At 34.8% G+C, this 12,408-nt stretch overlaps 1 protein-coding gene across 1 annotated transcript in view; it reads left to right on the plus strand.

Moving 5' to 3' along the window:
* NCAM2 (neural cell adhesion molecule 2) overlaps positions 1-12,408 on the plus strand; it is a 251,181-nt gene that overhangs the window by 134,270 nt on the left and 104,503 nt on the right. The window contains exon 11 of the mRNA XM_027875469.1: positions 11,319-11,415. Coding sequence (XP_027731270.1) covers positions 11,319-11,415 — 97 coding nt within the window. The remainder of the gene's footprint in view (positions 1-11,318; positions 11,416-12,408) is intronic.

Consider the following 12,408-nt stretch of genomic DNA (forward strand, 5'->3'; position numbering starts at 1 on the left):
CCTAGTTTCCTTCAAAGTCTCTGCTAAAATCCCACCTTCTACAAGAAGCCTTTTCCCAATTGCCCACATTTGTTGATTATCTCCAATTTTTATCTTGTTCATACATAACCATTTCCATGTTATCTCCCCCATTAAACTGCAATCTCAGGGAAAGTAGGAACTGTCTGGGGCGGCTAGGTGGCACAGTGGATACAGCTCTAGTCTTGGAGTTCAGAGGACCTGAGTTCAATTCCCGCCTCAGACACTTCATACTTTCTAGCTGTGTGACCCCGGACAAGTCACTTAATCCTGATTGCCTCACCAAAAAAAAAAAAAAAGTAGGGACTGTCTGTTTTTGTTTTTCTTTGTATCCCTAGTACTTTGCATTGTCCCAATGCCCAGCACATAGTAAGCACCTAATAATTGCTTGTTGACTCACTGGCTGACAGACATGGCTGAACAAGAACTAACCTTCTCCCTATTAAACTATGGCCTTCCCTTGCATTTGGCTCCATTTTTTTTTTCAATAGGAATGCTCTGTTAAAAGTTCTTTTCCTCACTCTCAGCTTCCCTTACAAGATAAGTTATTCTCAAGAATAAGTCATTTCTTTTTAACTTTCAGAACATCATAGTCTAATCTTTTCTTTCTTATCCATACATAATGGCCATACATAATGCAGAGGTGTTGACATGCTCCATTGGTTTGTGAAGATAGACTTCTGGCAAAATGGCCAAGTAAAAGATTGAACATTACTTACTATTCACACCCACAAAAGTGCAAAATGAAGAATAATAACTAAAAAGAGGAGAAAAAAGGAATTCATATAAGCTAAGACTCAGAAAAATTGTTTTAAAGCCCTCAGGACCATACTATCAGCTCCACACTGTATTATCTACATACCTGCCCACATCCTACCCTGAGTGTCCTCCTCTGCATTATGGGTTCTAAGCATCAGTATCTAATGTGGACCTAGAGAAGGTGGATTACTAAGAATAACAGTGGAAAATGAAGTCACCCACCAAAATTTTCAACAATCACCCTAACAAAGATTAATACCATATGATCTTCTCTACTTTTTAACTCTATTCGCTTCGTGCTTGCCTGCTTCCACCCCCAATGCAGGCTTCTTTCTATGGGATATGGCAACTATAGAAAGAAGCTACTGAGATAGGATGAGGTTGGGACTGGGACTGTGGCCCATTTAGACATCCCCCACAAAAGATTTTTACCAACCACTCCAACATCATCATAATCTAGCAGTGTCTTCCAGTCACAGAATTTCAACTCAAATTGTCCATCAATTAACTGGTGGAAGATTAGAGGTTATAGCCCTACAGAGAAAAAAAAATAGCTAAGACAGAAAAAATAAAGTAAAAAAGAGAACAGTTTTAGCTATAACTTCTGAAAACAAATGGGATTGGAAGTTTGAATACAAGAACTGAAAAATGAAATAATGAGTAGAATAGAAAACTTAGAACAGAAAGGAATCCTTTCCAAAGCATAGGAGAGCCTTTAAAATAATAGCAATGGCTGATGCTATTAGAGAGTACTTTGAAGGTTTGCAAGGTGCTTTATATATGTTATTTCATTTGATCTTCACAATAACCCTGTAAGTTAGGTGCTCTTATTATAGTCCAACAGAAGAATAAGCTGAAGCTTAGAGAGGTTAAGTGATTTGCCCAGGGTCACACAGCTAGTAAGTTTCTGAGGCAGCATTTGAATTCTGATCATCTTGATTTCAAGTCCAGTATTCAATCCGCTGTCCCATCTAGCTGTCTTAAAAACACCAGAGGAAACAAAACTCAAAAAAAAAAATCCAATGATACAACAAAAACAGTACAAAAACAATTATAGTAATTTTTAATTGGAAGAATATAAAATTCCTTCTATCAAAAAACTGACCCAGAGAATAGAGTTCAGAGAGATAATCTAAGAATTATTAAGCTCTCAGAAGATCATGTGGTGGAAAAATAAACTGAATGCTATATGTCTAGAAATCATAATTGCCACAGAAGTATTGGCACCACTGGGCAAAATGAAAAATAGGTAGAGTCCACAGGGCTTTGCCAGAGAGACAAGCAATGTGATGGCCAAACTTCTGAACTCCTAGTTCCAAGAAAGTATATTACAAGTACAGAGGAACAACAAATAAACCAAAAAGAAATAGATTAGGTAACAAAGATCACCAGTCAAAACTGCATTAGAATAACATATCAGCGACTGGATAAGAAAGAAAAGATTAGACTATGATGTTCTGAAAGTTAAAAAGAAATGACTTATTCTTGAGAATAACTGATCTTGTAAGGGAAGCTGAGAGTGAGGAAAAGAACTTTTAACAGAGCATTCCTATTGAAAAAAAAAAAAATGGAGCCAAGAAGAGCCCTTGATAGGCAAGTGCAGAAAACAAAATACATTTAAGAATGATGGTCAGGAGGGGCAGCTACGTGGCGCAAGAGGACCTGAGTTCAAATCCATCCTCAGACCAAACACTTGACACTTACTAGCTGTGTGACCTTGGGCAAGTCACTTAACCCCAATTGCCTAAAATAAAATTTAAAAAAAATTTTAAAAAAGAATGATAGTCAAAGGAGTGAAAGGAGCGAAGATATTATTGTCCCTTCAGAGTCCCCTACCTTTAAGTGTCATTTAGGGAACAAAGAGAGACCATAGGACTGTGTATTCAAAAAAAATGAAGCTGAGAAATGTAAGGAGGAAGCAAAGTTTTATTATTTATTGCAATTAGGGCAAAATATGGGTAAAGATTATTCAAATATATTGGTGTTGGTTGGGAGAGCAGGTATAGCATAAGCTTTTCTTCTACCTAGGCTAAGAAAGGGAAGGTTTTTTTAATTTTTTTAAATTAATATAATAAGATTTAGAGAAAACTCTTGCTTCATACAACATGTTGTAATAGCAGATGCTGAATGCTGATTTCGTTCTTTGTTTTCCTTTTTTTTCCTTATAAAATGAGGGGGAGAGGAGAAAAAATATTATGACAGAATTTGATGGATGGAGTTTGAGGCATTTTACCATGGATAGATAGATCCTTCCCTTGCCCCACTATCCTTATGTTCCTACCACCTTAAATCTTCTCTGATGTTATTTAAAATGTGTTACAATAAAGGCTTATCATTTAAGAATTTGTTGATCTCTCTATAACACTGATAAATCAATAAATAGCTTAACATCTGTATATGTACATATATGTGTATATGTATACATACATATATATATACACATCAGTGATTTAAATGGTGGAAAATCTTCTCACCTCCTCTCAATTAAGCAAACTGCTTTAACTGCAAACTGTTTTGACTTTGACTTAGATAATTTTCTGCGACACTGAGGGATCATAGAATTATAAATAGAAAAAATCTTAGAGGTCAAAGAGTCCAGCCCCTTTATTTTACAGATGAGTAAACTGAGGCTCAGAGAGATTGTTTTGCTTAGATCATACAACTATTCATTGTCATTGTCAGGTCTTGAACCCAGATCTTTATGACTCCCTCTATTGGCTATGCCATATTTCCTCTTCCCTCTCTCTCATCTTCTTTGTGTGTGTCTAGATCTACATTTTCCAGTTCATGATTTTAAAATATACACAAACAACAAAAATAAGTTCTTGGCTATGATCATACTAATATAATAATAACATCATATATTTGTGTAGTAGTTTATGCTTTACAAATTATCTAATATGAATTAATAATATAAATATCTATGTAAGATGCAGAGTGTAAGTATTATTTATCTCCATTTTATAGATGAAGAAATTGAGAATACTTATCTAAGGAAAGATTCTAGCTGGAGACATATATTTCATTAAAATAAGTTTATTGTTCTACCTTCTTAATGTGCCAAAAGGAATCAATCAGTAAAAGAGCCAGTCTCCAAAAGAAGACTTCTTATTTTGTGTTCTTGACTTCATGATGAAATATGTCCCTAGGCTATGTTCTACCACTCAACAAATGAAAAGTTCTTCAAAAGTAGCTTAGAATTAGGTAAATCTGCTTCATTAAAGGAGAAATGCTGTGGATATATCATTATTTGCTGTTTTAGACTGACCATTACCTTTTTAGCATGGGAATTGAAATATAGTACCACCTCCTACTTTAATATATGTAAAATTCTTCAGTGTGGGGAGTTAGGTGTCTATATATCTATTGTGCAATTTAATGAAAAAGGAAAAGAATAGAGTTGGCAGCACCTCTTAGGAATTTATTCCAATAGCTCCGTTGGTAAAAATTAGTAACTACTTTGTTCATAAATATTGGAATAGAATGGAGAGGTAGATGAGAAGAGTGATGAAGAAGTAAAATTGACAGGATTTGATAATTTGTGTGTTAGAAGTGAGGGAGAGAAGAGAATCAAAGGTAACTTCAAGTTTTCAAACACAGAAATGGGTATTATCAAGAAGTTTACAAATTCAAAAATATAATGAGTTTGGTTATGGACCTGTTGATTTTGGAATGCCAGAGATGCATCAAGGTGGAAATGACTCATAGGTGTGTGAGTGTGTGTGGAGTGTGTGAGAAGTGTAATTGGAGCTCAGAAGAAATGTTGGAGCAAGATAGATCGATTCTATTAATAATTATGTTGTTCTACCTTCTTAATGTTCCAAATTTTGTTTTGCCAACTATGATTGCTGTTTCGTGTCAGTTTTGCTTACAATTTGCAAATCTTGAATAAAATTTACCCAATTGGATCTAAAATAAGAGAAGAAAGTTTTAAATGGAGATATCCCTAGCATTAGATAAATTATAGCAATCAGTGTACATGAGAATTTCTTTTTAAATTGTTAAATATCATTAATATAATTCTTGAATAGCACATCTATTTTGAAATTTTTCTACAAGATTGATATTCACAAGCATTGGCCTTATAAACGTGTCTCAGAACTATTAAACTGTTATCAGCCTTTCCATCTATATCTCTAGCTAGCTAATGCTCTAGAGTACATGATTCCTGACTCTCTAAGCTAATGAATAAATCTGTGTAATAATAAACTGTTATAAAGATGTGTGATAATACCTGATAGTCAAATATTAAATCAGAGTGAACTTTATGATATATTTGTAAAGCATTTACTTATTTCTTGATACTTATGCTTGCAAAAATTGAAAGTGCAAGTGATCATAAGTGGAACCTGCCTATTCAAATAATTAGTACTGGTGTTCTTCCCATTTACTTTGTCACAGCAATTATTTTAAACGTAAAACATTTTATAACAATAACATATCACAATATATAATCATGTAACATCATAATATATAGTCATAATATATCATAGATAACAATAATCATAAAATGTACTCAATAGAAGGTAAAAGTAGTAATCATCCAAAAACCACATTCCACTCATAAACTTAAGTGCCACTCTTTCTCCAGTGTTTGCGGTATCCAGAGGGAAGAGTAGACACACTTTCATAAAAATCTAGCAGAAAGGCACAGGAGAGGCACAAGAAAGTGCACAATAGTTCTTATACAATCCTTTCATAGTTCCCAGTTATTTGATTCATAATTTCTCAGTTACCTACTTTAAAACAAGAGTTTGGAAGTATTAATGATTGATTCATTATTTAGTTAACAGACAACTAGGGGGCCCAGTAGATAGACTGCTAGACTTGGAGTCAGGAAGACCTGAATTCAGATGTTGCCTCTGACACTCACTGAACTATGTGACCCTAGACAAGTCATTGAACCTCTCTAAGTTTTAGTTTTCTCATCTATAAGTGAGAATAATAATTGTAACTAACTTATAGAGTTTCTGAGAAAACATGTATGAAGAGATAAAATAAGATAAGATCTGTAAGTACTTTTCAAACTCAAAGAGTACTATGTAAAGGCTAACTAATGTTTGTATTAATTTGTCACTGCATTTCTTTACTTTCTTTTTTTGTTTCTGTTTTTTGCTAGTCAGTGGGGTGAAGTGACTTGCGCAGGGTCACACAGCTAGTAAGCATCAAGTGTCTGAGCTCACATTTGAACTCAGGTCCTCCTGACTCCAGGGCTGGTACTGTATCCACTGCGCCACCTAGCTGCTCCCTTTAATTATTTTTAAAACATTATTTCTTTTACAATTCTGTCAACTGCCAGTAGAACCTTGAGAATTATTTTTATTAAGCATTTTCCTAGTTTATTTTTAGAATTGAATATGCAAAAAATTTCAATCTATTTGAATGATTTTTTTTTGTCATTTACAACAGCTGTTAGCCATTAGAAGCTCATAATTTGATGATCTGCTAATTGATAGCTGACTAGAATATGATTAACATGGGTGCTTTTTTTTCTTTTCAAAATTAACGGGCTTTGAAACTGACCTTTTAGTTAATATTATCTCTTTGTTAGATAAATATTTGTGGTTTTTTCTTTGAACTAGAGTTGAAGTTAACAGTAATCTGATGTAAACACTTTCTTAATGATAGTTATGGAAATTGAAAATTAAATCTATTTCTACTGGCAAGTATTTCCCTTGAATTGATTGAACAGAATTGTGTGTGTTGAGACTAGAATTTGGGCATGAGGTGTAACAGTCTATAAGGTTAATTATGTATTTCAAATTAATTTTGAGTATTTTTCCAAATAATTTTGACCACTTCATCTGCAGTGAGAGTAAAATGATAGAAATTAAGCCCAACTTCAGTAAAAATCTGGTCTTAAATATCAAGAAGGTCATAACACCAATCAAAAAACATTTGTTAGGATCATAAATCTTGAATTGTAAGGGACTTCACAAACCATCTTGTCCAACTGAGGCCCAGAAAGATTAAGTAACTTGCACCAGGAAACCTTCCTAGGGAGTTTTTCAAATGAGATAGCTTATCTTCCCAATCCTGTGCTTTAGATATAATATAGACATCAGGAAGTAGGGCTGATTAAAATTTTGGGGAATCCTTCCTAAATTTTTATCATGCCTGTTACAAAAATCAATAAATATAGAGTAAGAATGAAAAATAACTATCACATAACGCATCAAGTTCTATTCTATAGATCAGTTATATCCTCAAAATCTTGCCAGTATGTTCTTGATGTTGTAGAAGACGTTATGATTTCTTCTATACATTAGGGCCACAAATAACGTGGTCACAGTCATTTATTTGAATAAGATAGTAGATAAGCTTTGGCTGCCCTCATTAGTCATAATCCCACGTGCTAATGCGACCCATGGTCCAGCTCCCTATCCTTACCCCAAAACTCATATACGTATATAATATATACATACACACGTGTTCATATAAGTATTTATATATACACACTAGAGGGAAACATATATGATATGTGCGCATATGTACACGCATATGTATATGTACACACATGTATATATACATGTTTATGCATGAATACATATGCATATGTAAACTTATACAGACAAAAGGAAACCAATGGTGCAGTGGATAGAGCGCTGGGCTGGGAGTCAAGAAAAACTGAGTTCAAATTAAGTCTCAGACACTAGCTGTGTGTTACCCTGGGCAAATCACTTAATCTATGCTTTGCCTTCATTTCCCCAAATGTAAAATGGATATACTAATAGCACCTTTCTCACAGAGTTGTTATGAGAATCAAATGAGATAATATTTGTAAAAAGTGCTTAGCACAGTACCTAACACATATATAAATGCTATTTAAATGCTTATTCTCTTCTCCATTCCCTCACCTCATCCCTGTTTTCTTTTTAGCCGGAGAGCACAGAGCTCTTTCAGCTAAGAAAATAGCCATTAGCTTAAGATCAGAAGTGTCTTCCTTTTGGCTCTCTTAAAGCCTTAACTCTGGGCTGTTTGTCATCTCCAGGCAAGAGATGAGAGAAGTCTTGCCTAGATATGCAACCTAGAGGGTGTGTAGACAGTTATAGTAAAAGCAGTTTACCTGGGCAGGTTCACATATTAGCTTGCTGAGGAGCTGTGGCATGTAATTCTACAACTCAGGCTCAGACAGTAGCCACTACTATCACTGAAACTAAGAGACAGCTTTTATTTACTCTGTTTTTCTGTTAAAAAAAAAAAAAACACAAACAAAAAAATCATTGGCAAATTCCCAGTTTTTTATAGGGCCTTATTCCAGAAAGATAATTTTCTCTGTGACTCACTGCCTCCACCTACAGTTATTCCAGGAAATTTCCTAATATACTTAAGAATATAGCTTGTATCTACACTAGTATATTAAGCTATGTTATAATACTGTGTATTAATTATATCATATGTTAATGTACATTTTATTTAATTTATTTTATAGTACATATTAAGCTATATTATAACATTAAGCCATTTTATACCTAAATAATGGGGGAAAGTGTGCCCAGCTCCTATACAGCTAATAGCTAACAATAATAATAGCTAACATTTATGTAGTACTTACTGCGTGCCAGGCACTGTCCTAAGGACTTTACAATTACTATCTCGTTTGACCCTCACAACAGCCCTGGGAGGTGGGTGCTATTACAGGCATTCAAAGTGCTAAAGTAAGGTATGGGACCGTTAATAATGAGCCCATCACCTCTTGACTTCTCCACAAGACTGATGCCATTAGTATCCCCACTTCATCTCTAATCTTCATTATCTTCCTCTCTGGTGGCTCCTTCCCTCTTTCCTAATCCCATGTGTGCTCCATATTTAAAAATCCTTCACTTGATCCTACCATCCCCACTCATCCTGTATCTCTCCTCCCTTTTTCTGGCTGAAATTCTTGAGAAAGCCATCCACACTAGATGCCTCCACTTCCTTTCCTCTCATTGGCTTCTAAACCCTCTGCTATCTGGCTTCAGTTTCCTTCATTTTACTGAAAATGCCATCTCCAAAGTAAATAATGTTCCAAATTTATAATGAATTGCCAAATCTATAAGCCTTTCTTCAGTCTTCATCATTCTTGACCTCTCTGCAACCTTTAACAGTGTTCATCACCCTCTTCTGCTTTATTTGCTCATCTCTCAAGGTTTTTGTGAAACCACTTAACTCCTGGTATGCCTCCAGTCTGTCTCACTGCTCCTTCTCCATCTCCTTTACTGTTCCTTCATCTGTTACTCTCATTAATCATAAATGTCCCCTAAGACTTTTCTCTATATGCTGTCTCTTTTAGTGATCTCATCAGCTCCTATGGTTTATTTATAATCTCTCTTCACATAATTCCCAGGTTTATATAGCATCACCAACTACCTTTTGGACATCTGGAATTGAATGTCTCATGGGCATCTCAAATTTAATATATCCAAAACAAAAGTAATCATCTTTCTCCCAAAGCTGCCTCTTCCCAACTTTCCTGTTACTGTTGAGGGCACCACCATCCCCCCCATCTAATCCAGCCACACAACCTGAGGTCATTCTCACTCCAGGTATCTAATCTTTTGCCAGATCTTGTCATTTGTGCCTTCACAACATCTTTCCTATGTGCCTCCTCTCCACTTAAACAACCACAACCCTACTTCAGCCCCCTTTCACCTTTCACCTGGTCTATTATAATGACCTTCTAACAGTCTGCCTGCCTCAAATCTCCCTTCATTCCAATACATTCTCCACTAAGTTGCCAGGTTTGCTTTTCTAAAGCATAGTTTTAACCGTGTCACCCACACACCCCTACTCAGTGAACTTCAGTTGTTCTGTTATCTCATGATCAAATACAAACTCCAAATATGTGTATATGTGTATATATATTATATATATATATTTATATATATGTATATGTATGTGAATATACACATACATACGTACACACACGCACACACACATACATGTATATATACGCTTTTTTTGTTATCTAAAACTCTTTATAACCTGGCCCCTTCTTACCTTTCCCATCTTCTAACACTTTACTCTCCTCCACATATTCTACACTCTACCAACACTGGCCTATTTGCAATTCTTCAGAGAGGACATTCCATCTCCTATCTGTGCCTTTACCCTGGTTGTCACCCGTGTCTGAAATGGAAGACCCTCACTTCCCTCACCTTTACCTCTTAGGTTCCCTGACTTTCTTCAAAACTCAGCTCAAATCCACCTCCTCCAGAAGGCTTTTCATATTTCCTCCCAAATGCTCATGCCTTCTCCTCACAGAATCCCATCTATCTAAATACATAAATAGATCTCTATATTATTATATATAATATACAATTACAAAATCACATGTATGTGTATATGTATACATATATGGTTTTTTGTGTAATTTATATCTAGATATAGATATATCTTGTGTCTGTCTAGCTGTTTACATGTTATTTTTCCATTAGCATGTAATCTTCTTGAGGGAAGAGATTGTTTTGGGGTTTTTTGCCTTTCTTTGCATCCCTAGCACTTATCCAATGCCTGGCATATAGTAAACACCTAATAAATGCTTAATTTTTTTAAAATAGCGAATCCAGTACTTCTAGAAGGGACCTGAAATTTGAGATTGCTATCAGAATAAGACCCTGACATACTGGTGAATGTTACCTTTCCCATAGGGTTACACATAGTCTCTAACAGATACATAGTGCTTCCCTGTGGTTCCCCTGAAAACTAAACATTCTTGGAGCTACTGAGCAAGCAGTTCCATTTCCCAGCACGTCTTCACGGTCCAAGTACATGCACTGGATTTTCTTTCCAAGTAGCCTTTTCTGGCAGTAATTAAAATTTTGGAAACGTCTAAGCTTTTCTTAACGTGTCTGCTACTTCCATGTGCTTCTGGAGGAAATGACTCAGTGCTGTATTTGCTATCATTTTTTAAGCTGAAGAAATCCACTATCATATTTCTGGTATCCGACCTGTATTCACAAAATAGAAAAGCAGGGGCTCAGAAAATAGAAAAGTAGAGGCGGCCAGCAACCTGAGGTCCAGAAGCTCTCCCCTCAGGGCTTCTGGGAAAATATTTGCAACTCACCTCATAGTTCTGCTACAAATCACCATTAACTAAATGTTCATCCACATAGCAGTGCTCCACTTTGTCTTCTCAAGGTGGAAAGGAAGTGAGAGAGACCGAGGAAGAAGAGAGGGGAGAGAAAGGATGAGAGAAAAAATGGGGAGAGTGAGTTGCTTTTTCAGTCTGTGTAGGATGGACTACCATGTAGGGTGACCAATTTTCATTTTGCTGCTGGACAAGAAGCAACTTCTCCCTCCTCTCTAAAACCCAAACACTCACATTTGTGGGAGATTTTTTAAATGTTTCAAGCAAAGTTTCCTTCCCAGGAATCTCATCACATTGACATGGATCATCCTACTTGGAAAAATTATATTCTAAAATACTGTGTGATTATTTATTCCTCCCAAGCCTATGAATGAATACAGGGAATCATAGCTGGATTGACTTAAAAACTTTGCTTATACTGCATTAGACATAGAACTTGATTTCTAAGTCTCTCTCTCTTTCTCTCATTAAGATTGCACCTACATCTGACAGTGACTTTGGAAGGTATAACTGCACTGCCACAAACCGAATTGGAACAAGATTTCAGGAATATATTCTTGCTTTGGCTGGTGAGTATAGTATTTATGCTAATTTTATACAGTGTTATATATTTACGAGTAAATAATATTAAAGCTTAATTGTATCTATTTGTAATAATGTAATTATCCTCACTTTTAATAGTATCGTTATACAATACAACCAAATCTTATGAGACCAGGAATATTCCAAACTTTAGCCCCTGTTATAAGGGCTATTTGCATACCACTTTATGTAATATGACTAAATGGACAACTAAATTTTTTTAATCAAATATTTTAAATACATAAAAATGCAATCCACTTATATAATAATTATTTAATGTTTATAATAAATATTTAATAATAATTTAAAGAAACTATGTACTCAATTCTTCTGTAAATACTTCACTTTTTAATCTTTATAAATATTATTTTTATTATATAGACATTTCATTTGTTTCTAAAGCATTCTTAATTTTAAAAAGTTGAGGGTTTTTTTTTTTAAAGAAAGATGTGCAAGTTCTGTCTGACTTTTGAAGGCCATGAACTAATATATACATATACAATATGAAAATTCATTATTATTATTATTATTGTTATTAGCTATCTAGATATTTATAAATATAAATTTGTTACATCTCTGAATATTTCAATGAATTAGTTTCTTTGAAACTTCTTGGGTCTTTAATATTTGACATTAATTGTTGCAAGAAAATCAAACAGAACAGTGTTTTCAAATTTAGAACTCAGATAATAAATAACCATGAATTATTTTACTACACCTCTTCCTCACTACCATTATATGCTAAGTTTGAATCTACCCTTCCCAGGGATGCTGTATGTATTTGTGGGAGTGTGTTCTCATGGGAGGAATATTTCATGGTTAGCAACTCTTTCTATTATACCATATTAGTAAATGCCTTTGCTAAGCGTTATTTAAGATTACCAGATGATCATTAATGGGCTGCAGCAGTGAAGCTATAATATTGGGTGTAGTCACCCACATGGTTATCTCTAAAACCTGAAAGTAGTTGCCCTGCCCTT

This window comes from Vombatus ursinus, unplaced genomic scaffold, assembly GCF_900497805.2.
Source record: "Vombatus ursinus unplaced genomic scaffold, bare-nosed wombat genome assembly UNPS02014809.1, whole genome shotgun sequence".
Taxonomy (NCBI): Eukaryota; Metazoa; Chordata; class Mammalia; order Diprotodontia; family Vombatidae; genus Vombatus; species Vombatus ursinus.